Source organism: Thermobia domestica, chromosome 3, assembly GCF_964235325.1.
Source record: "Thermobia domestica chromosome 3, izTheDome1.hap1.1, whole genome shotgun sequence".
NCBI classification, from domain to species: Eukaryota; Metazoa; Arthropoda; class Insecta; order Zygentoma; family Lepismatidae; genus Thermobia; species Thermobia domestica.
The window spans coordinates 237,163,415-237,190,736 of record NC_137456.1 but is presented as its reverse complement, the minus strand read 5'-3'; the positions used below and the strand labels follow the sequence as shown (position 1 = coordinate 237,190,736).

The 27,322-nt window shown below is 36.9% G+C and overlaps 1 protein-coding gene across 1 annotated transcript in view; it reads left to right on the top strand.

Annotated features, from left to right (window-relative positions):
* Nucleotides 1–12,294: 12,294 nt before the first annotated feature.
* LOC145681598 (glycine receptor subunit alpha-2-like) overlaps nt 12,295–27,322 on the top strand; it is a 102,063-nt gene continuing 87,035 nt past the window's right edge. Inside the window, exon 1 of the mRNA XM_081753223.1 lies at nt 12,295–12,386. Coding sequence (XP_081609349.1) covers nt 12,301–12,386 — 86 coding nt within the window. The 5' untranslated portion in view covers nt 12,295–12,300. The remainder of the gene's footprint in view (nt 12,387–27,322) is intronic.

Sequence of the window (27,322 nt, the reverse complement as noted above, 5' to 3'; positions counted from 1 at the left end):
GCTAACCGCTTAGCCACGGAGGAGCTCTATTAACTAAACGAGTAACAACAATAGGTACTGGCTCCAGACACGACAACAGATCAATTAAGTTATTAGATTATGACCAAGACATTAGTTCAGTATTTGCGTATGTAAATTATTATTTTCTTGTTGGTACAAATTAAGAACATCAATTACTAGTGATTAACTTGTATCACAGTGGTAAATTCGAGAGCATCTGCAAGCTAATGACATCACAGCTAATTATAACAAAGTGACTGTTCTATATTCGAACAATGTGTTTATCTTGACAACGATAGTTGCTAGTTTTACGGTAGCCACAGTTAAAGCAATATAGGATTTGTAGAATATCTGGAACGACCATGTATAGGTTGAATGCTCGAGTGGTGTTGTGTTCGGTATAGTTGAAGTTTAGACAAACACTTCATAATTGGATTTTGATACTATCACTATAAAAATTGTATACTACAGAAATCTCTCTAGAATAAGGGGTATTAGAAGGTACCAGTATAAGCAATTCCATATTGCAAGTTTGCATATACACGAACAAGGTTCAAGTCAACCCGATACTTTTTGTAAAAGAACAAGAACAAATTTGATGGAGTGAAAACTGCAATTATTTTCCCACGTAACCTCCTACTCACGAGGCTTTAGGATTCGTGATCAAGAAGTATGATAAGCAAAATAACATTCTTCTATATTTATACAGAATGAAAATCGATTACACAGTTTCAGGCTAGCTTATATATATTACAATACCTATACCACAGGACGTGACTAATGTACAAATCAATGCAGAAGCAAAGCAAGTGCAAAAGCAAATCCATCTCTGCGTAACCTAGTTTTATTCATTTTAAAATTTCAATGATTTTAAAATTTCCTGATTTTCCACTAGTCCATTGATAGTTTGTGAAATAAAATTTGCTTGTGGATTCCTCTTCTAGTAGATAATGTATTATACATTTTTTTCTAGTGATTTCATATGTAAAGGTATTCTTATATGACTTTTTTTTAAAAAAAAAAAAAAATAATACAGTAAAGGACTTTTTTTGAATCGTAGTTCGTGTGTACAGCACTAGTAAAAAAACACTAACGAAACTATCAATAAAACATGATAACCCTATATGATAGGACTTATTACATATTTATTTTTACCAGTATGTGTTCCAAAATGTAATACTTCGCAGTCAAGAGTCCAATAGAAATGTAACTAAAACCATGCGAAAGGGCGTCGAATAGTTTCATATGACAGCCACTAGACACGGGTGTCAGTGGAACAGGAGGACAACTGCCCCACCCCCACCCTGAATTTCAGATTTCAGAGGCAGTAAGGCAGTTTTAGAAATCTTTTGATAAGCAAAGTCCAACAGAACAAGCTTGAGGTCTTTACATCGAATAAATACGGAGAACACACAGATGATTAAAACTGGAAAGTTGCTTAGCCCCAATTTCCAGAATTTTAAGCACGCCCGAAACTCGAAAGTAGAGCCACCTTTGGAATCTATGGGCCAAAAAATATACAAGAGAACAATATAGGCCTATAGTTCCTTACGGCCAATGAAAATGGATTATAACTGATCAAAATCCGTATTTATTCGGTATTACTGCCCCCAAAATCTGAAATTCAGGGTAGGGGACGAATGACCTCTAAACGAAATCCCATGTCTAGCGGCAATCATATAAAATTCTAAATTGCATCTTTTCATGTAGTTTTTTAGTTTCTCTCATCTCAGATTCGTGATTGTGAAAATATGACGTTTTCTGTCGGTGTACTCTTTTGGACACTTCCTGCATTTATTTAACGTAATTATGATCATTGACTATGACATTCGGAGCTTGACTTATTAATCATTCCAACGCTGCAGTGTACACAATATAATGTTAATATCTTAAATTTATGAGCACGGAGGGAAAAATTAGCCCTCCTCCCCCACACGCTTTCACGTGGTTTTTGTTTCATTTATTTCGTACCCTACGCTACGAAGATACTACGTTTGCTGAGCAAAAGTGAACCTTTCTGAAAATGGACTTTGCTCCTTTGTGCTCTGAATGACCCATATCTAAAAATATTTTATACAAACTGAGTTGAAGCCAAATTTATCCTGCATCCCAAGTTTGTTCGAAACGCATAAAATTAGTTTGTTTAGTTTGATTGATTACAGTCTTACATCAGTAGCAAGGCTATATGAGACAGGGCTTTTTGTTTAAAGTGAAATCCGAACCACTAATTTTGAAATTTTACGTCGGATCGCAGTCAAAATCTATACAGCAAATTTAGATGTCTCGTGCCTCTATTCTCAAAATTCAATGTTAAAATACCGAAAATTGCGCTCTGTAGCTTGGTGCACACATACAGACGGACGAACATATTTTGATCAAATTGTCCCAGACACTTACTAGTCTAGGCTCTGTCCATAAGAGCTGTAGAAAAGTCGGGGATGACAGCAAATTTCTTCAGAACCTGTTAGAGGGTGATCAATTAATGAAAAAAATCGAAGGTAACACTTTCGCAACCGGGGCCTTCATTGTGAAATTCAATATATTCAAAATGGCGCCCGGGCGCAAGTACCAAATTATATTTGAACTAAAATATCTTCTCACAGAAACAAGTTAGAAACTTCGTTTTTGTACCAAATTAAAGATAATTGATAGTAGAAGTAGAAAACTGGATATATTGTTTACAGATTGCCGCCATATTTAAAAATAACGGTTATTTGGGCCAAAAATAGTTTTTCTCGTTTATCTTTTTTCATTTCATGACAAATAACTATAAAGTTATTAAAAATATGAAAACGCAGCCCAAACTAATTAAAGGACCATAATCTTAGCTTTCTATCGTTACCAATATCTTTAGTAGATCTTAAAAATGACGGAGCTATTTAAATTTAAGTGGCGCAGGGTGTAGCGTTTTTTGGACTGTTTAATAAACTACCGGAAAAAACTCACTACACGTAAAACTTTCAAAGCTATTACTTTTCACCAAATTAAAATAGTCCATTCATTTTATCGATAAATTAAAGGTAATAGGTTGCTGTGTCGTAGGAAGTGAAATAATAAAGTTATTGCATTTGTCAAATATTATTATTAACATGTTTGTTCATATAATATGTAGCTAATGTTGCAGACTCTAATGTGGACAGTAGAATAATAAAAATCTATAGTTGGCACCAATATCCTAGACAATGACTATAGAAAACTTGTTTGTCATCTCTCTATCTCGAGACACCTCTTCCTCTGCATCCGTATTAGACATAAATGAATGCATCATTTGCCAGAATCGTGACAAATCTTCAAATAAAACAATGTCGTCTTTACGAGGGAGAGAAGATGTTATAGCTGCGGCTGAAATTCGCAAGGATGGTATTCTGAAAAGACTTAAGGATCTTCAGCGAGGTGCAGAATTTGTGTATCATTGTAATAACGCATTTTATGTTATATTCAAACAAGAATGTGTTGTTACGGAAGAAAAAGAAAAGAGAACGTAGTGAAACTGAAGAGCTGGATCAACGTTTAATAAAATCTCAATCTGAGCCAATAGCAAAGAAAATGGGAGTAGATATTCCAGTTCAACAATCATCATCTTCAAACAAGAAAGCAAGAAATATTTTGTGTGTAGTATGTGGGAAAGAGAAACACAACGGAATTAAACAAAAGTACAGAATATATGAATCAAATCGTGCAACTACATTTTTATCCGCAACCATGTTCTTTAAAGATGACGAATTTACGAGAACTTGTGATTTGGAGGACAAATTACCTGTTTTCGGTGCAGATCTCTAGTATCATAAGGCCTGTCTTGAGCACTATCTTCTGAAGTTCAATAAATATTCTCAGAAATCGGATAGCACAACTACCGTGTCTAAGAAAACTAATAAAAGTGCAGTGTTTAATAAAGTGACGCCAATTATCGAGAAACTATTGGATGAGGGTGTGTATTAACATTGTCGGAAATTCGAGACTTCATTAATGGAAACAGTGAACTGACTTTTAATAACAACGAAGTTAAACTTTGGAGAAAAAGTAAGGTTTTCGAAACCTTCGAAAAGAAATAAACCGATTCTAGGTTTCAACTCACTATTTAGTGCTGAAGAAGTAGCTGACAAACTGAGATCGATTAACATACCTACGAGTGCAGCGAAAGAAGTACGAACACACATTTCGGTATTGAAGGAGAATTTGGGGACAGTCAGCATCTTCGGAAGTCCTGGCCAACAACTAGAATTCCTCAACCTCTTTTGGATTTCCTAGCAGAAGTGCTATAAGTGGTCAAGCTGAACATCATATCTGGGACGCATGCGAAGATCTACATTTCACTGACGAAGACAGTGAAAATGATCTTGAAGAATTTTCCGACCTACAAAATCTAAATTTTCAAAATCTATTGAAGTCAATATTCCAGACTTTATTCTATAATATATATCGTTGTAGGAAAGGTGGCATTTGACGGTGGCACATTCAATTGATGAGAAATGCAAAATCAGACAACTGATCTCAACTATAAATAAATTGGGTGTGTCATTTGGCTATAAAAATATCATGCGAGCACGAAGCAACCTTGCACAATATACACTAAAGAACTGTTCCTCCACCTTGTCTTTTTCAAGCCACTTTCAGGGTGATAGTTTCACGGTAGGAGTTATGGACAATTTCGACCGTAAAGAGGCTACTCTGTCAGGAATCCTTGATAGCCACGATACAGTCATGGTGCTTTACCGGGAAGTGCCATCAAAAGTTCCATCGAAACAGAAATTGTCGAAGTCAGTATTAGCAAGACCTCCAGTCATCTTCGATCCTTGCTTCCATCTCAGCAATTGAAGAAATAAGAAAGGAAGGTACAACCTATATCGATTCAAAACACGCTGACAATTTTTCCCGAACTGTATGATTTGGACATCGATAATCTGCGTCAGAAGGAGTTTACTCAAGACATAATGCATGCTGCATACGAGCTCGAAACTAAAGAATCCACTCTAATGCGGGGTACTATGAATGCGATAATATTGGATTCAGATGTTTCCAAGAAACAAGTTGGCTTTCTTCCAGTTCTGCCGTATCCAGTAACGGAATATAATAGTGTATACACAGCAATGAAAAAAAAACTTCCAAAGCCTACTTATACACTCAAACCAATCTTCAATGCCTGTAGTATATGACGAAGGGGTGTATCACATTGCTGCCGAAATTCAACTTAGGAGCAATGAATTTTCAAACATTGTCCTCACGCTAGGATCATTCCACATGACCTTGTCTGTACAGGAAAGTGCATTTCTGATAGTGGTTAGGAGTCTCTTTTCATAGAAAATTTTTGGGTCCAAAGTAACAGAGAGTATTCTAAAGGGAGCTATCTACGTTAGGGCAGTGAGAGGTATGTTTATGATTGTAGATGTGTTTATGCTAAAGGGAAGGCTTTCCTGGAAGACGAATTTGAATATTATACGTCTGTCATCCAGCAGTTCGTTGACACTATGATAATTATGAAAGAAAAACAAGCTTAGCGTGCTCTTATCAGTTCTTGGAGTTGGTCATTAATTCAGGTGAAATATCGAAGCTTTGCAGAACTTTTCAGAAAAACTCAGCTCAATCTCAGAGCAGTGCCACTGCCTTGAACAATTTTTACATGTTTTATTTCTCCTGAAAAGCCTTATAAGAGCTGATCGGGAAGGATACTGGCCCCTGCATCTGTATATTGTACAGCAGTTGCTAGCGGTATTCATGGCATTCAATCGAATCAATTTCCTGTGGTGCGCGTCCCTCTATCTTGAACAAATTAGAAATTTGGAGACTCAATTCCCGGAAATAAATGCTCAGTTCATTAATGGTTACTTCGTAGTCAGAAGAACGAACAATGTATTTAGCGCAATTGGTGCTGATATGATACTTGAACAGATTATAAATAGATCTAAGAAATCATCGGAAGGAATTATGGCTCAGACGCTCAGAAAGAATTATATTACGGATTGGGAACTGTCGTACCACGAAGTTCTTTCAACATGCCAAATCTTCAGTCAGATTCTTGGTATATCACAAACAGACCATGAGTTCCTTGGTAATGTACTTGATGAAGTTCGTAACTCTGTTAACATAATGGTAAAATTTTATGGAGCGCAGGGAAATCCCGTACAAAGTTCACAGTCCTGTAAAGTTGTACCATTTCATGTCGCATGAAGTTGTACCAGATTCTAATACAGAAGAAATCCTGAATTACCTGACACGTAGCCATGAAGCTTATGTGGCATTCCGAAACGAGCGATTTTTGTATAAAACAACTCCGTTGTCGAAGACCATTCACAGACGAAAACTTCCACTGTTTCGTCAAGCAAATACAGTAGTCTACTTAGTCTACTTTGCAAAAGTTGTTGGGACCGTCTGAGTACGTTTTCGAAGGAAAACATCAATGAATACAGCAATTATTGCTGATATTATGAACCAACTTCGTAAAACTCGAGTTAAAGGTTTACAAACATTTGCAGATCTGTTTGATGTATTCTTCAGGAGCTGCAGCAATGTTTAAACACGCACCCGCAGGGATTTTATGTGACTATCTAATCACTTCGCTCAAAAATGTGGAAAGACAGCAAAGGGTAACCACCTTACCTATACTACTAGCAAATGTGTCATGTACACATTCCTACCGGTGCAAATGGAGAGATTTTGGGCTTTCTCGGAAAACAAAATTGAAATTCAAGATGTCTTAAAGGACTACCTCAGCACAAAAGCAAAGTTTATCGTCTTTGAAATGTATCTGAGTGAATTACTGCTTGAAAATGGTGCAACTCCTGTTATATCTGTCACTGCCTTTTCAATTGTTCCAAAAATTACATGAGTGTTTCATGTTGGGTGTCAGTAATTTTACATTATGCTCTGAAAAGACATATCTAAATATTCTCAAAAGCACAGCTAAAGTCATATATTCGTAAAAATTTTGAAACTGTAGAAAACCTTAGTTAAATATTACTAACTCTCATAAGCACACACGATATTACCATCAAATTAAAGTAAATTCTCATGACATCAAAGTCTGCAAAATAAAACAACATAATAATTACATTAGCTACATATTATATGAACTAACAGATTGATAATAATAATTGACAAATGCAATAACTTTATTATTTCACTTCCTACGACACAGCAACCTATTACCTTTAATTTGTCGATAAAATGAATGGACTATTTTAATTTGCTGAAAAGTAATAGCTTTGAAAGTTTTGCGCGTAGTGAGTTTTTTGCTGTAATTTATTAAACAGTCCAAAAAACTCTACGCCCTGCGCCACTTAAATTTAAATAGCTCCGTCATCTTTTAAGATCTACTAAAGATATTGGTAACGATAGAAAGCTAAGATTATGGTCCTTTAATTAGTTTGGGCTGCGTTTTCATATTTTTAATAACTTTATAGTTATTTGTCATGAAATGAAAAAAAGATAAACGAGAAAAACTATTTTTGGCCCAAATAACCGTTATTTTTAAATATAGCGGCAATCTGTAAACAATATAACCAGTTTTCTTACTTCTACTATCAATTATCTTTAATTTGGTACAAAAACGAAGTTTCTAACTTGTTTCTGTGAGAAGATATTTTAGTTCAAATATAATTTGGTACTTGCGCCCGGGCGCCATTTTGAATATTGAATTTCACAATGAAGGCCCCGGTTGCGGAAGTGTTACCTTCGATTTTTTTCATTAATTGATCACCCTCTAACAGGTTCTGAAGAGATCTGCTGTCATCCCCGACTTTTCTACAGCTCTGATGGACAGAGCCTGGATTATACGTTCGGCACTATCACGCTTTAATGGTTAGTTACGCGGACGACTGCGATGCCTTGCGCTTTCTCGCTAGTCCCTTCACACAGGCTATCCCAGGGTGTAAAGTTTTTTAATGAAAATTTAGAACTGAGGTGGGGAAAAGTGACGAAATAAAATATTCATAATATAATGAAAAATATATTGTTGATACAAATTTAATTCTTACCTGCAGTTTCCAGTTGCATCTCAACCACATCACTGACGTTAGAATCATCAGAAGCAATTTTCGGATCAACACTTTTACCATTTGTTTGATTTTCCAGTTTTTTCACAGCATTGCATTTTTCATAATGATTCTTCATTCTTTGAACTAAACCAATAATTTCTTTTTTTACACGTTTTGCAACGAGCTCGCATGATCGTTTTCTTATTTGATGGAGTTTGAGCTACTTTAATAAATTTGCAAGAAATGATGTCCTTTTTTCTTCCCGTAAAACTCTAAACGATTCCAAGTTGTACGGAGACTGAGAACCAACGTGTACTGTATCAACGAATGCCTACGATATTTTAATTTCAGAACCTCAATTTAGCAAAGAACCTTTTGGTTTCTGAATACAACACACAAATTTGTTTCCGTGATAATTATTTTATTTATTTTTTAAATATTAGTTCTACAAGTAGTCCAACCTTCGACTACGACACTTTCTCGCAAGTTAACTGAGAAGCATTTAAACAATAAAATATACGTTAAAAATAAGGGGGAAAAGAGACAAAATAAATTGTAGATCACCATTACTGTAGCCACGAGAAATCAAAACATTCACATGAGAAGAAAATAGTCTTCTGAATGGGGAGCACTTTTTGACAATTTTCTTGCCTTTGCAGATTTTGTTTTACAAAAATAAAATAAAATACAAATCAATATATGTTTAAAACAAGTTTTAAAAAAAAATACACGTATTATAGCAAAATGTTTAAAACGCATACAAAATTTGTTTTAAACAAAATCAATTGTTTAAAACAATTTTTAATCATTTGTTTTAAACATTTTGCTTTAAACAAAATAACCCTGCTGGAAAGTGGCCTCACTCACGTTTGTGGTTGTTCCTTATTCACGTCACCTTTACGACAGTATTGCTACATTGCCATAGCGTGGAACGACTCCTGTAACAGAGGTCTCAATCCATATTGGCCACAATTGTTTTAAAAATCGGTGTGCGTCAAGAGCCATATGCCACATGACACCTTTCCCGTATATTCTTCTTGCGCTAATTCGAACATGGTGGTTTTTCAGATATCCCCCATGATTCACATTACACTCATTCAGTAGAGCTCAACATGCATTCTTCATGTCCAACATTTGATCTCAATCCCTCTACTCGTTTCAAAATTAACATGGCATTTTTAGACATTTTCTACGTTCTATCTTCGCACTTTGCCCTTACTTATCTCCCACCCTGTATACGGTCTGCCACTAAACACCCTTCTTTTCGCTGTTCCTTTTGATAGTGTTAGCAATCATTTTCAGCAATTGAATTCACCAAATCAGAATGATCCCTTGTTAGAAGTAAGGGGATTAATTTAATTCTATCTACAATCTTTATGTTCATGGATACATTTTCTTTTAAAAAAAAAAAAAACTTTTTTTTCTTTGATGATTTGCTTCCTTTGAAACTTGAGAATGGAACCTATTGCTTCGGATTGAAATCAATGGGAATTGATCCCGAGTTAAAGATTATATATATCGCTGAACACCATAAGTTAAATCATGCTTTGTCTTGTTTTGAAATAAGTAAATTGAAACAATGCAGTTTCTGGACCTTATTCCGTACAAGATTTCTCAAATATTACGGAAAGTAATGCACTGCAAAACATGCAAAAAAAAAAAAAAAAAAAAGAAAAAAAAAAAGAAAGAAAGAAAGAAAAAAGAAAAAGAAAAAGAAAAGAAAAGTAGTACTAAAGAAAAGAAAGATAAATCAATTAAAACTATTCTATCTATTGTCGCGAACTAAAACGCAATTTTCGTTGCGTTGACGCAAGCCATAATGGAAGAGCCCTTTTAAGTTGCTTGAATAGCTGCAAATTTCCCACACACTGTGCCATCTATGGCGCCAACCAGGCAGGAATAAGGTACAATGATGCCAACCCATGGGGACAATCCCATTTCGTGGGGTTGTATTTGGAAATCAATTTCTGTAGGAGTATCACCATTCATCTCAGGACCGCGAAAACTATGAATTAGACACTAATATCGGTCATTTTGGATTATTTTTACATGTTTCGGTAACTGCCCCACCGCAGATGAACCCCGGCCCGCATACAATGGTAGCTGAATTTGAAAGTCATTGCTAATGGAAATATCACCATTGATTTCAGCTACCACTAAAACTTTGGATTTGACACTAATATCGATCATTTTGGATTATTTTTACATGTCTTGGTATCACCCCGTGGTGACCCCGGCCCACAGCCCAATAGACTGAATTTTGAAATTAATGCGATTGGAGTTTCACCATTGATCTCAGCGACCGCGAGAACTATGAACTCGGCACTAATATTGGTCATTTTCTACTACTTTTACCTGTCCCGGTAAACGCTCCCCTGAGACCCCTTCCTGGTTCGAAATTTAAAAAAAAACGCTTCGTCTTAATCTGGGGCCTGGACCAAGGTACCCGTGACCCAAATTTGGCAACTCTCGGTCCACTCGTCTAGTCCCCCAGGCCGTACACAGAGAGATGGACACACAAACAGTCGAACAAAATCTTTATTTTATTTATATTAGATTATTATTATTATTATTATTATTATTATTATTATTATTATTATCATTACACCAGTCAATGCATTTTGCAAAATTTTTGAAATTATAATAGGCCTACACAAACATTTATGTTTTAATGTAAAAAACAAATTAAGTGAATTTCAGCATGGATTTTATAAAGGGAAATCGACTGTAACAAATCTTTTACATTTTACTGATTTTACACATTTAGGACTTAAGAATAGATTACAATTAGACATTATATATATATATATATATATATATATATATATATATATATATATATATATATATATATATATATATATATATATATATATATATAAAAAGCTTTTGATTCCATAGAGCATGAGCTTCTTATTGATAAATTAAGAAACATAGGTCTATCTCCATTGTACATTCACTGGTTTGTAAGCTATCTAGCAAACAGAACGTTTAAAGTAAAAATTGGTCAAATAACCTCTAGTTACGGTTATATAAAGAATGGCATACCTCAGGGGTCTCCTCTGGGACCCCTTCCTTTTTCAATATTTATTAATGATTTGCCTGAGAAAATTAAATACTCAAATATTTTGTTGTATGCCGATGATTTAAAATTATTTAAAATAGCAAATAGTGAGTATGATAACTACTTATTACAGGAAGATCTAGATAGTGTTAGTACATGGTGTGAAAGTAACTTATCGAAAATAAATTGTGAGAAAACGAAATACATATCATATACTAACAAAACCCAATACTAAGTGAGCAAATATGTAATTAATGGAGTAACATTGCATAAAGCCGAACAGATTAAAGATTTGGGTATAGTGTTTGACAGAAATATGAAATTTACCTATCATATAAGTGATACAATCCAAGGGACTAGAAGAATAGTAGAGTTTATTTTTAAACAATGGCCTGAGTTTAGAAATGCCAGTTCATATGTATATTTATACAAGATGCTTGCAAGATTAAAATTAGAGTTCGGTGTAGTTATTTGGAATAGTATAGGTATAACATTGGCAAACAAAATTGAATCAGTACAAAAATGTTTTATTAGGTTACTCTACTATAAAATGAATAGAGATTACTACTCACGTAGTTATGAATACTGGTGTCAATTTTGGAGATTGCAGGTATTGAGCGACAGGAGAAAACTTATTGAAAGATATTTTATTAAGAAACTACTAGACAATAGCTATCATAGTGAATATTGCTTGCATAATATAGGTATAAGAGTACCAATATATAATACAAGGAGTAGATCAACATTAGTTCCTTTGAATCCGAAATCTGTAATTTTAAGAAGATTGACCAATTCTTTTAATTTAGTTTAATTTATTTTTATCAGTATAAAAGCATGAATTTTAGAGCTTGACAAATATTATTTTTAGTATTTATGACTACTATTTTGAGACTATATATTAATGGACTGTTGAATGTCTGCATCAGAACTATCACATATGAATGTATGAACGAATAAATAAATAAAGTTGTTTATTCCGAGCTTCAATGCCAGGCGAATTGCACACAAAAGAAGGCATTCTCATACCATACAATGATCAAACAGGCTGATAAAGTAAGTGATTATCTTAAAAGCTTTTTTCCTTATTCTTTTACCTGTTAATCAATATTTATGTTTAGCTATATCTGTGGAAGCCAAACATGTAGGAGAAAATGAACAAGCAAAGTTTATTTGAACACAACGTCGCGCATGACAAATGCATTACAACAAACAGGTATCCTCCTGTAGGTGCTTGGAGAGATAGTTTAGTTTGATGCCGTGTTGTGCATGGATCTCGTATGGATCGTCTATTTTCACATCCTCATTTCTTTCGCGTCTGCGTCCACAGAAATCATTAGTCCTTGCACTGATATGTAAGTTATGCGATTTCTTTTATTTTAAATTTTCCGCTTTAAACTCAGTTACAAAAGTGAACATTTAAATGGGTCATATGGATTTTATCTAGTTTAGTATTGTGCAAAAGAGAAAATAAATCCTTTAGTTTTATGTCTCACAATTATGTCCTTTAGTCTCAAGGAGACGAATGGTTAATGGAAGTGATTTATGAAAAACGTGGTGAAATGAGAATGTGGGAGACCTTGAGACAACCTACGGATGCGATGTTGTCCACCACAAACTCTCGTGACCTAGCATAAAACCAGGAACCCTTCGCACCAGACATAAAAAAAAATTTCTTAGAGATTCCGAATCAATTAGATAGTGTTCTCGTATAAGCACATGGTTAAAGGGTAGCATTTTGTGCTAGTGGTCCAGTATCCGAATTTCGCTGTGATATGGAATTTTCAGTATTTATTGAACACTGCGAGCAATTAAGACAAATGCTACTTAAAAGATAATGCACTCTAATCTAGAAAGTCGAAAGCATGTGCGACTAGCGTCGATATGCTGACCACATAATTCAAGAAAAAGCCGACTGATGTTTTGTGGTCGTAACATCAGACAGTTAAGTTTTTAGCTTATATTCGTCTTTTATGAGCGTGTTATCGGGTTACATTTGCTTACACAGCTCACGCTTCTTAAAAATGTAGTTACAACCTTTCTAACAGGATTACACAACGGTCTTGTGGCTTAATCTAAACCCAACCTTTTACACTATTAATAATAATAAAAAAAAAAACAATATCTGCAATATTCGAAGTTGCACGCTCACAGTTTTGAGTAGTGATGAGCAAATGCAAGCCCAAGCCCAAGACCCGGGTGGTCTTGGTCTTGCACTGGAAGCCTTGGTCTTGGTCTTGCACACCCAGTCTTGGTCTTGGTCTTGGTCTTGCTGCAAGAGACTTGCAAGTCTTGCTTTTAAGAAATCTTATGCTTTTCATAGGTAAATTTTACTCTGGATAAATTCTACAATACACCAATAGTAACGGAAATACAATGTATATTTCTAAATGTAATATAGTTTACCTTCGTGTAAGTATATTGATAGTGTACAACATAGGCAATAACCTTTACTTTTTCAATTGGCCCCACGCTTCACTACTTATAAGATAAATTACAAAGTTTCGTAATCTTTTTATATTTTTTAACAGATTCAATACTCCACTGGTTCCCACAAATTGGGTAGGCTACCCCTGACAAGGGAAGAGAGGGAGATTGTATATCGAAGTGGAAGATGGTTCATACACCAATCGAAAGCATTAATGACACCTATTACGAAACTGTAATAAAAATTTTTCGAATCATATACTGTGTGAGTTATATTAATATACAGGGTGTTTAGAACATCTGTTACCACCCCAAGAAGTCGCAAACGGTACGACAGATGCCAAAACAGGAAAACTCGTGTTTGATCATTTTAAAAGTACAACGTATGAAAGCAAAAATTGTTGTCCCAGGGTCCCAGGTGGGGTCTAACTCAAAATTTGCAAATGGTGACGAGATCAAGTATCATATCATTGGAAAGCTGTTGGAGAATGAACGAAGACGAAACAAGTCTCTACTCTCTACAATTACCATGTGAAAAATAACGGCCGGTCAAAATGTCAGCAAAGCCACAATTGTAAAGTCTATGGCCATGCTCATAAATCTGAAATGGTGCGACAGATGTCAAAACAGAAAAACACTTGAGTTATCATTTCGAAAATAGTATGATTGAAAGTAAAAATATTTGTCCCAGGGTTCTCCACAGGGTCCCAGCAGGCCCGTGCTGGCCCACCGGGACACCGGGACGTGTCCCGGTGCGCCCTCCGAAATATCACACTATAAATAATGGTACAGCGGGCGACACTTCTAAATGGTACAGCCATATGGAGATTTACGGCTAAGGTGTACCATTTAGAAGTGTCCACCGCTGTACAAGTTTTTAGTAATAAATTCTTACAGTTTTATTGGTAAAGAAGCCGTGAAAGGTGCAGTGCGCCCTTTACACTAGGCGCCCTTCCGAGACCACATCAAAGATGAACAATTTTATTTACTCTTCTGTATAGCAAAGTTCTGTACAATAAATACACACAGTTACTGTTGGCGAAGAACCCGTGAAAGGTACAGTGCGCCCTTTACATAAGGCGCCCTATGAAACATCACATTATAGATAAGTGCTTTTAGTTATCCTGTGTACCAGCTTTGTTTAATAAATTCAAATACTAACTGGTAGTACAGAACCTGTGAAGAATACAAGACCCCCTTTACATAAGATGCCCTGCGAAATATCACATTATTTTTTTAAAATTTTATTCTTCTGTATTTCAGTTTTGTATTATAAATTCATACAGTTGCTATTGGCAGAGAACAGGTAAAGAGTATAATCACTTACAAAAATATTATAAAGTTATATAGCTATAAAACGAAACAATGTGATACATCAAGAATAGTTCGGATAGTCAAACGTACGATGCATTTATGTAATACTACACTGATACTAGTCTCTAATTTACGATTTTTACGGCATCGAAGCTTTCACAGTATTAATATGCATCCATATATGCGAGCATATTGATTGTTCCTGTGTGTTTTAAAGCAGTGTTCGGATAATCAGTACCTGTTGTATTTCTGAAATATAGCTGTATTAATTTCCGTAAAATGTGGTCTTCCTGTCACCACGGCACGGCGTGTTCTCAGGTTATGGATCGAGGAGAAGGCCTCTGGGATATAGAGGTTAGCTGCGAATATAGTGAGTAAGCAGTAGAGACCTGCACGGGTCGGGCTTGGGCGGGCCGCCACTGTTATTTCTTTGGACCGGGCCGGGCTGGGGCCGATCAATTGCAATTCTTTAATAATTACAGACTTTCGTTAAATGATAATTGGAATAAAGCCAAACGTTGAAGAAGTGTGTCCGTGAAAAATGTTACAACGAATGCAATAGCTATTTACAGTTTGTGTTTCTTAGCGGCTCCACTTTCACTATAGAGGATTGCAGGCATTATGCGGTAAATTAAGCTCTGACCCTGACCTTCACTGAACTCAAAATATAACAAGGGGTGGGAATGTTTTGCCTGTCGCTAAACAATATTGCCATCTTCACTTTATGCTAAAAATCAATTAAGTTAGATTTGTGTTACAGGGAATGGAGTTTTTGTTCTCTCGATGACAGGCAAAGTTCTAGGAGGCAATGGTACCATTCGGGAGGCAAGCGTCAGGTTGTGAACCAGAGTTTAGAAAATGTTTCTGAGGGTTAGGTCAAATTTAGTACTTAATTTTGAGAAAGATTGGGGCTAGAGCTATTTTTTTTAAAAAATTATCGGGCCGGGGTCGGGCCAAAAACTTTTAAAATTTATCGGGCCCGGGACGGGCTTGGGCCAAGCATTTTAAAACCTTATCGGGCCGGGCCGAAAATCTCCAAAACTTTTCGGGCCCGGGCTGGGCCGGGCCTAGGTACGTTCGGGCTGGATTGGGCTCGGTCCGAAAAATTCGGCCCGTGCAGATCTCTAGTAAGCAGTCGCGGACAGACAAGGGGTGATAATCCAGCTTGAGAATTTGGTGTGAGGCTAACAACCCCATCCTGTAAAAAAAAAAAAAAAAAAAAAAAAAAGGATTGTTCAAATAAGTTCGCAGAATCCTCGGATCAGAACTGATAACTTGGCACGAATTCCGCAAAGTAAAATCGACATAAGATTTGGAACATGAAATGTAAGAAGTCTGTATAGGGCAGGCGAGTTAAAATTTGTAAAAAAATGAGTTTAGAAATAGAGTTTGGACCTATTGGGATATCAGGAAGTTAGATGAGAAGGAAATGGAGGAGTCAAGTCGGGAAATTTTAAGTTCTTTTACGGGAAACAAATTAAAAATTGCCAACTAGAAACAGGGCTTTCCGTTCACAAACGAATACGTAATATCAGCAATTACATAGGTTGAATTTGTTAATGATATATTTTCTTTTACTTCTCTTAAGGGTCGGTGGTGTAATATTATTTTAAATGCACATGCCCCAACAGAAAATAAGGATGGCGATAAAAAAAATACAGTTTTTACGAAAGAATAGAACGAGTATTTGATCATCTCCTGCAATACCATATGAAAATTCTGTTAGGTGGTTTCAATGCGAAGGTAGGACCAGAGGGTATTTTCAAACCGATTATAGGGAATATCTAAATGTTTGCATAAGGAAGGTTGTGACAATGGCGTTAGACTCGTGAACTGTGCAATATCCAGAAACCTTATCGTGAAGATTACAAAATTCCAACATCACGACATTCATAAATATACTTGGACTTCGTCAGGTGGAAAAACACACATTCAAACTTATCATGTTTTAGTAGACAGAAAAGAACAGTCTAGCACAACTGATGTTCGGTCGTTCAGAGAAGTTGATTGTGATAGTAAAAGAGAGACTATCGTTGAATAAAGGAAATATTCAATATCTGAAAACGAAGCGGTTTAATATTTTTTTTAAAGTGGAGGAGAGTCAGGTGAGAGGGGAGCCAGATTGAAGTGTCGAATAGATTCTCTGTTTTAGAAGGTTCGGAGTGCACTAGTGTTCACGATACTTGGTTAAAATTAGAAAAAAACATTAAAATTTCAGCAAAAGAAATATTGGAGCACGCAGAAATACGTAGCACGCATTCATGGTTCAACCAGGAATGTACTAAAGGAGCAGAGAAGAAAAAACAGAAGAAACTGCGTCTGACAGTGACTTCTAAAACTTCTAAAACTTTTAGAACAAAGAAACGCGACTTTTGAAAGTTAAAATTAATTAACTTGAAGATAATAGTGAAAACAAAAACATTTGGGACATGTATAAATGCATCAACGAACTTAAGAAAGGCTATCAACTTTGTGCTTATATATTAAAGAAACCTAAAGGAACAGTTCTCACTGATACAGATAGCATCTTAAATAGATGGAAAGATTTCTTTGACGATTTGCTTAACACATAGCCAAAAACTAATGCACGTGGAGAAAGTGAAATGCATGCAGCATAAGCGTATATTCTAGAACCTTACCAAACAGAAATAGAAATCGCTATTAAAAAAAATAAAACACATAACTCCGAGTGTAGACGAATTTCTGGTTGACTTAATTTTAGCTGGAGGGGAAAAATTGTGGAGCAAGATACACAAACTCATTATCTGGAACAAGGAGGAATTACCACAAGATTGAAGAGAATCAATCATTGTTCCAATTCAGAAGAAAAACAACAAAACAGATTTAATAGTTATCGAGACATTTCTCTTTTGTCAACATCCAATAAATCTTCTTAAACATTGTATTAGCAAGATTGACTCCATACGCAGATGAAATTATTGGAGATTATCAGAACGGATTTAGGTAAAATCGATCAAATATCGACCAGATATCTACCATTCGACTAATACTTGAAAAGAAATGAGAGAATACATCCTGGCACATCAATTATTGACTTTAGACTCTGGTAGAAGGGAAACATTGTACAACATGCTTACAGAATTTGCAATAATGAAAAAGGTAGATTAATTAAGATATGTTTAAATGAATCCCAAAGTAAGGTTCGAGTAGAGAAATTCTTGTTCACGAGCTTTCACGCTGAGAATGACCTGAAACAAGGAGATGCGTTGTCGTCATTATTATTCAACTTTGTTCTGGAGAACACGATAAGGAAAATCAAAGACAGCAATCAGGTCCTAGAGCTGAATTGTATTTGCCAGGTTTTGGCGTATGCTGATTATGTAAATTTAATAAGTAATGATAGAATAATAGAAAGGAATGCAGAAATCTTAATTAACGTTTGCAGGGATATAGGCTTAAAAGTAAATACAGAGAAAACTGAATAAATGGAAGTTTGTCGGGATCGTAATACTGCATTTTATTGATGAGTTAAAATACCAAATAATATTTTCTTTCAACAAAGTGGATACTTTCAAATATCTAGGATCACTATTAACAGACGAAAACCATAATCACTAAAAAATTTGATGTCAACTGAAAGCAGGGATTTCGTGCTATTATTCAGTTACAAATCTTTTGTTGTCGCTAATTCTGTTGAGGAATTTGTAGCTCAAAATATAAAACGATAATCATGCCTGTTGTGCTGAATGGTTGCGGAACATGGTAATTGACTGAGCGAAAATCGCAGACTGAAAGTATTTGAAAACAACATTCTTAAACCAATATTCGAACTCCGAAATGAACGGGAATGGTGAAAGGCGGAAACTTCATAAGGAGGAACTGCATAATTTTATACCGTTTACCAAACATTGTTAGGGTCATCAAGTCTAGGAGGCTCAAATGGTCATTTTATGTAGCCAGAATGGAAGAAATTAGAAACGCTTTCGAAGTTGTAACTGGAAATCCAAATAGGAAAATGACCGTTAGGAAGACCGAGGCGCAAATGGGAGGACAATATTAAAATGGTTCTCGTAGAGATTGAAATATAAAATAAAAACTGGGTTCAGTTTTCTAAGGACAGAAATCAATGGAGATCTTTTGTAAACGCGGCAATGAGCCTCCTGCGTCCATAGGCGTGCTATATTAAGTTGTTGATACATTTAGCTTCTTTTTATTTTACAGAAATGTTATTACAGGAAGTAAAAAGTTTTTCTGTAGTAAAGAGGATTTCGATTCGAGGTTAGCTATTTACGTTAATACTAAAACAAATTTGGTGGTGATTTTGATATAAAATGTCACTCATATTTCTTTCAAAGTCTCTCTCTCTCTCTCTCTCTCTCTCTCTCTATATATATATATATATATATATATATATATATATATATATATATATATATATATAGTAGAGGGGGGCAAGAGTACGTAGGGGGTAAGGATACGATTCCCTAAAAACAGGGGAATATATTGGCGTAAGGCAATAATGCGTCACGTGGAGTTTGATGTTAATGGTGTCTAGAACCTAAACAAGTTTGAGTGTGCTGCGGCAAACTACAAGCTATCTAGGTAATTATTTATGTTTTTCTAATAGTTTGATATAACATTGGGACATAAGTAGTTAATGAATAACTTACACAATTTTTTAACGATTTCAAAGTACTATAAAGCGTCAATTTCTAACATATCCATTGTTTGACAGGATGGAGTAAATTGCCTTTCTTCCAACAGTTGGCTGTATAACATCACGGGAAAGTCAATTGTGTAGTGAGGGGGCAAGGGTACGCAGACACCTACGGGGCAAGGGTACGCGTGCGTACTCTTGCCCCTTCTGTTCTATGAAAAAGAATCCAATTTGATTTAGATCTAACAATCAAAAAAAGAATGCAGATTCCGTTGTAATAGAGAGTGACGGCAAAGTATACGAATACTGGTTCCCATATGTAGCCTCTAACGTTAAGAATTTTAAAGAATCCTGATATTTTCTTATGTACGAGGGATAAATTGTTATTCTAAATACCAATTCTTACATAACAGTATCTAAGGTAGTGTTTGAGTTTTTGAAACAGATAAACGTGTGAGATAGTTAAATCTGCAGTTATTGAATAACATTACGCTTGCTTATTTTATTCAGGTTTCAGAAATGCTACACTTTGTCCTCTTTTATCTTAAATGTAAGTAGTTTTCAGTAATAAATTTCAATGGGCCTTATGCAGAGTCGTTCTGACGCGTGATTAGTGCCATACTAAAAAGTTCGACTACCATATGTTTCCTGTAGTAGTCAGTCCTTTAGTAATCATACGTTAAAATGACTCTGCATAAGACGGTATCAGTCCAATGATTGGTATGGGATCCTATAAAGATATATAAAGCTAACCTAACCTAACATTTGACAATACGTAGCTTCATCAAAGATAGGTCGAGAAGTTTTCAAGTTACCCTCGTAGGTGACAAGCACTCTGTAACTGATGGTATAAGCCAAATTTGGAAATATATTTTTATAAAGGGTCTAAATAATATCTGATTTTTTTTGTATCCTATTGCTTCCCATTACTGATATGAGGAGAATTAAGGATTTTTCTTTCCTTTTTTTAAAATGAGAATCTGCAACGTCTTTAAGCACAATAAAGCCAGTAGGCCTATTTACCGAAGAAATGGAGAACGAATTAGTGAAATATATCACATTACTGGATCATCTCTTCTATGGCTTAACTTTAAAAGATCTAAGAAGAATGGCATACAATTTTGCTGAACGTAACTAGTTGCCCCATAACCTTTAGCCATGCGAATCGAATGGCAGGAAGAGATTGGACAGAGTCTTTCCGTCGTAGACATATGACTATTGTTTTGCGACAGCCTTCAAAGACTGGTCTGGGGAGAGCTCGTGGTTTTAGCAAGCCAGAAGTTGAACGCTTTTTTAATTGTCTAAAAGATCTTGTAAGAGAAAACGGCTTTTCTCTACGGGATATCTACAACATGTACGAAACTGGCATAGATATGGTTCCTCATAAAGTTCCAAAAGTCGACTAAAAATCAGTTGTGAATAAAAGTGTATCTAGTGATTTTGGAGTTAACATAACAACTGTTTCCTGGTGAGTGCATTTGGTTCCTTTATTCCCCAGATGTTTCCCAGAAAACGAATGGAACAAGAATTAATCGATGGCTCGTCGCCGGCTTCTGTGGGAATGATATCTGATTCTGGTTCATCAACTCACAACTTTTCGTAGAATGGTTATATTATTTACACCAATATGTGCGATCAAATTCGGTTACGAAAACGGTATTGTTACTTGTTGCAGGCACGTAGCCAAGGGGGGGGTCCGGGGGGTCCGGACCCCCCCTTCGAGACCAGAAATGAAAAAAAATAAGGAAGGATAAAATAAAATGAAATGACAAAAAGAAGGATCAGCGTTAAAAATTAAAAAGAAAACTACAGGAAGCTTTTGCTTACTCTTTCTTATGAGGAGATTTTGTATTACTTGCAATATGATGGCGAGGTAAGCGAGATATTCTGGAAGAGTCGCGGAATGTGAAACTTCAAGAAAAGTTATGGAATTCTCAGAATTTCCGCTACTAGTCAGGGAGATTTCAAGCTTTCGAAATCATAGTGCCGTTGTGTAACAGCGTGAACATTTTAAATCATAGTTTTTCGTCATCGCATCCTTGCAGTATCAAACATGCTGTTTCAAGGACAATTTTCTATTGCTTTTTCAACCTGTCATTTGGAACCGACAATAGTTGACGGAATAATAAAAACAAAAATTTATGTTGAAAGAAAGTTCTGTTAGCATTTGATTCAACAGAGAAAGGAACGCATATATTGTAAAACTAGTTGAACATACACATGCTTCGCACAGGGGCTGTATTTGGAAGTCAACGCCTGTGGGAGTATCACCATGGATTTCAGCGACGGCGAAAACTATGGATTTGATACTAATATCGGTCATTTTGGGCTATTTTTTATATGTCTCGGTATGCAACCTCCGCTGACTCCCGGCCCGCATACAATTGTAACTAAATTTGCAAGTCATCGCTAATGGAAGTGTCACCATTGATTTCAGCGACCGCGAAAACTATGGATTTGACACTAATATCCGTCATTTTGGATTACTTTTATATGTTTTGGTATCTCACCCCCCTTCGGTGACCCCCCGACCCGGAGCCGAATAGCGTGAATTTGGAAGTTAATGCAATCCGAGTTTCACCATTGATTTCAGCGACCGCGTAAATATGAATTCGACAAAATAGCTCAAGTGGTAGAGCGTTGGCTTCGTATTCGGGAGGTCGTGGCTTCGTATCCCGCTGCCGACCATCCTGACTGAGGTTTTCCAGGGTTTCTCTCAGTCCTACCAGGCAAATGCCGGCATGGCACCTACTAAACAGGCCCTGGCCGATACCTTCCCAAATCCTTTCCATTGTTAATGTTGTTGGATATCCAGTGTAAAATGACCTCTGAGCTGCATCTGGTGATGTTAAATAAATAAATAAATATCGGTCAGTTTCAACTACTTTTACATGTCCCGGTAAACGCCCCCCTGAGACCCCCCTGATTCGAATTTCGACAAAAACGATTAACTCTGGTCTGGAGCCTGGACCAAGGTATTCGTGACTAAAATTTGGTAACTCTCGGTCCACTCGTCTGGTCTCCAGGCCGCACACAGACAGACAAACACACAAACTTTTTATTTTATTTATATTAGAAGATAGTTTACAAGACAGTATTGAGTATGTACTTTTTATAATAATTGAGGTCATAACGAAAGGAAAATTTTTATATTTGAATGAACAGGAGAAGGACGTAAATATTGTAAAATCTTTTTCAATACTATTTTTTATTATTTTGCTCGAAATTTCTTCATAGTTTATTAAAATACTTGCCAACATATCTTCATTTTATTGTCCTAACAAACCAATATATGTTGATAGTAAAGTAGTTTAGATTGATCGAGCTCCTGGGCCTTCATTATTTCATGTTACCCCCCCCCCGTTACGAAATCCTGGCTAAACGAACCAATATATGTTCCAGTAAAATAGTTTAGAATGATCGAGCCCCTTTTGTGATGACCACAGTATTTCATGTCACGGACCCCCCCCCTTCACGAAATCCTGGCTACGTGCCTGCTTGTTGACAATCAGATCTCTCACATTTCAATCGAGGCGATTGATTTCTGCAGGCAAAATGGGATAGTGATGTTAAGTTTACCACCCCATACCAGAAATAATTTGAAACCATTAGATCGCTCCTGTTTTTGCCCGCTGAAATGGGGTGGTATGGATTTCAACAGTGGGGATTTCAACAGTGTGTGATAAATGGATGAGGAATCATCCATCCCGCCTAATTCCAAATTGAGAGTTTGTTTACTGAGGCTTACTACAAAGCTGCAACCATTGGTATCCAGCCTTCAGGAATCTGGAGTTGTCCCACTGAATCCAGATGTGTTCACTGAAGAAGATTTTCTTCCCTCTATTGTAGATGTGGTAGACTTAAATGTAGAAACCAGCTCTGAAGATGGGAGCATTCCTGAAGCAACAAATCAAGCATCAGCACAAAATCGTTCATCGGATAATTCACTGGAAGTAGAAAGGGGCCATGCGGCGCATCCAGATCAAGCACTCCTTTGCTAGTTGCTCGTCCTCCTCCATATGTTACCAAACCTTCAAACAGTAACGAAAGATCCTCACTAGAAACAAGCAAGAGCTCATGCGGACTGTCCACTTCAAACACTCTTCTGCCGGTTGCTCGTTCTCATTCACCTGTTACCAAATCTTCAACCAGTAACGCTGGAATCTCACTAGAAGCAAGAAGAGCTCATGCAGACTGTCCACTTCAAACACTCTTCTGCCAGTTCCTCGTTCTCATTCATCTGTTACCAAATCTTCAACCAGTAACGCTAGATCCTCACTAGAAGCAAGAAGAGCTCACGCAGACTGTCCACTTCAAACACTCTTCTGCCGGTTGCTCGTTCTCATTCACCTGTTACCAAATCTTCAACAAGTAACTTTAGATTCTCACTAGAAACAAGCAAGAGCTCATGCGGACTGTCCACTTCAAACACTCTTCTGCCGGTTGCTCGTTCTCATTCATCTGTTACCAAATCTTCAACCAGTAACGCTGGAATCTCACTAGAAGCAAGTAAGAGCTCATGCAGACTGTCCACTTCAAACACTCTTCTGCCAGTTCCTCGTTCTCATTCATCTGTTACCAAATCTTCAACCAGTAACGCTAGATCCTCACTAGAAGCAAGAAGAGCTCACGCAGACTGTCCACTTCAAACACTCTTCTGCCGGTTGCTCGTTCTCATTCACCTGTTACCAAATCTTCAACAAGTAACTTTAGATTCTCACTAGAAACAAGCAAGAGCTCATGCGGACTGTCCACTTCAAACACTCTTCTGCCGGTTGCTCGTTCTCATTCATCTGTTACCAAATCTTCAACCAGTAACGCTGGAATCTCACTAGAAGCAAGTAAGAGCTCATGCAGACTGTCCACTTCAAACACTCTTCTGCCAGTTCCTCGTTCTCTTCATCTGTTACCAAATCTTCAACAAGTAACACTAGATCCTCACTAGAAGCAAGAAGAGCTCACGCAGACTGTCCACTTCAAACACTCTTCTGCCGGTTGCTCGTTCTCATTCACCTGTTACCAAATCTTCAACAAGTAACTTTAGATTCTCACTAGAAACAAGCAAGAGCTCATGCGGACTGTCCACTTCAAACACTCTTCTGCCGGTTGCTCGTTCTCATTCATCTGTTACCAAATCTTCAACCAGTAACGCTGGAATCTCACTAGAAGCAAGTAAGAGCTCATGCAGACTGTCCACTTCAAACACTCTTCTGCCAGTTCCTCGTTCTCATTCATCTGTTACCAAATCTTCAACCAGTAACGCTAGATCCTCACTAGAAGCAAGAAGAGCTCACGCAGACTGTCCACTTCAAACACTCTTCTGCCGGTTGCTCGTTCTCATTCACCTGTTACCAAATCTTCAACAAGTAACTTTAGATTCTCACTAGAAACAAGCAAGAGCTCATGCGGACTGTCCACTTCAAACACTCTTCTGCCGGTTGCTCGTTCTCATTCATCTGTTACCAAATCTTCAACCAGTAACGCTGGAATCTCACTAGAAGCAAGTAAGAGCTCATGCAGACTGTCCACTTCAAACACTCTTCTGCCAGTTCCTCGTTCTCTTCATCTGTTACCAAATCTTCAACCAGTAACGCTGGAATCTCACTAGAAGCAAGCAAGAGCTCATGCAGACTGTCCACTTCAAACACTCTTCTGCCGGTTCCTCGTTCTCATTCATCTGTTACCAAATCTTCAACCAGTAACGCTGGATAATCACTAGAAGCAAGCAGGAGCTCATGCAGATTGTCCACTTCAAACACTCTTCTGCCGGTTCCTCGTTCTCTTCATCTGTTACCAGATCTTCAACCAGTAACGCTAGATCCTCACTAGAAGCAAGCAAGAGCTCATGCAGACTGTCCACTTCAAACACTCTTCTGCCGGTTCCTCGTTCTCATTCATCTGTTACCAAATCTTCAACCAGTAACGCTAGATCCTCACTAGAAGCAAGCAAGAGCTCATGCAGATGTCCACTTCAAACACTCTTCTGCCGGTTGCTCATTCTCATTAATCTGTTACCAAACCTTCAACCAGTAACGCTGGATAATCACTAGAAGCAAGCAGGAGCTCATGCAGATTGTCAACATCAAACACTCCTTTGGTGGTTGTCAGCCTCCTCCGACTGCCACCAAACCCACAACCAAAAATCTTGATCTTCTCGAGGTCAATCAGAAATTCTGACATCCTCTCGTTTCAAGCAGAACTTACTTCTGAAACGGCGCCCTCCAAAGAGCAAAGGGAAACATCAACTTGCACCAAGAAAGCTACAACCGAAGGTAACTCCTCAGGTCAGTGAGGAAGTAGTGTACAAGTGTTCATTATGCAATATCATCTACAGTGATCCACCAATAGAAGACTGGATCAAGTGCGCAAGATGCCATGAATGGTGGCATGAACAATGCACATCATATGAAGGAGTAGGCACCTTCATCTGTGATAATTGTTAATACTTTTTGGGGTGCGTACTCTTGCCTCTTTGATTTCGTACTCTTGCCCCACATATAGGGGCAAGAGTACGAATTTGAATGTTTTCATTTTATGCATTATAGTTTCTCCAAAGACAGAGGTATATAAAAGTTGAGTTCACATTTCGTAAAGGAGAATTCAAGCTTTGTGTTTTATGTAAAAGTTTTCCGTTGTAACTATTTTTTACCAAAATATATAAGTTTAATTGAAATTTGCGTACTCTTGCCCCCCTTTCCTCTCTCTCTCTCTCTCTCTCTCTCTCTCTCTATATATATATATATATATATATATATATATATATATATATATATATATATATATATATATATATATATATATATATATATATATATATTCTCGTTTGTATCGGCGCCCTTTTAGTAGACTTGTCCACCGCCCTCATTAGTATCCCAGCACGGCCCTGGGTCCCAGACGGGGTCCTACTCAAAATTTTCAAATTTCAATTGGGTTCGAATAGAATATTGTTTTAAAGCTGTTGTTAAATGAAACAACTACTGTGTATGGAAATAGCTATTCACTGTGCATGTAAAATGAACTACGATTTAGCATTTTGTAACACACAAATATCTAGAAAATCAGTTTCAGACGTTATTCAAACCATTTCCGATGCTATCTGATACAATATTCGGTGAAAATGGGAAAACTTACAATTAAACATGCCTATGACTCGCACCGTACATGAATTCGGACCAATAATATACAGTTTCTTAATGAGTGTATAAGCCATCTTCCACTTCAATGTAATAATCTCCGTCCCTTTTCGTTTTTTGTTCTTGTCGCTTCTTTTCTTATTCTTTCTTTCTTTACACATTAATGGGCCCCGAAGAGGAGAATCTCATAGTAGGCGCATTTCCTTTCTTTACGTTGCGTACACGAATTAAAGAGAAAACAAACGAATACGCGACTACAGAAAAAAGAACTAAAACGCAAGATGTTTGCTCAGAGTTATCGTAGAACGTCCACACTTCTTCCATCTACTTTCATTTAATAACAGTTTTGAAAGAATATGCTACTTGACCCCCCTTGAAATTTGAAAGTTTTCAGTTGGGGTCCCCGTCAGGGACTCAGAGTTGGCGTGGGTCTATGAAATCTTGACCCATGACCCACTGACCCACCACCCACCGTGACCCACTCTGACCCACCACCCACCATGACCCACTCTGATCCACCGTGACCCACCACCCACCGTGGCCCACCATCCACCATGAACCACTCGCATCCACTGTGACCTACTCTGACTCACCAAAATGCATCGTCATCAACTCTGAACACGATCCACAGCCTCTTCTGTACTGACTAAAGAGTTTACACTTATAATAAAACAAAACTGAAATTGTCACTAATCGGAGTTTGAATTTCTAGTCAATCGTTCAAACACTACTCTGTTACAATAACAGTGGATCTGACATTTACAATATCAAATGGTAAAGTGTTTATCAGTGAGGAAAT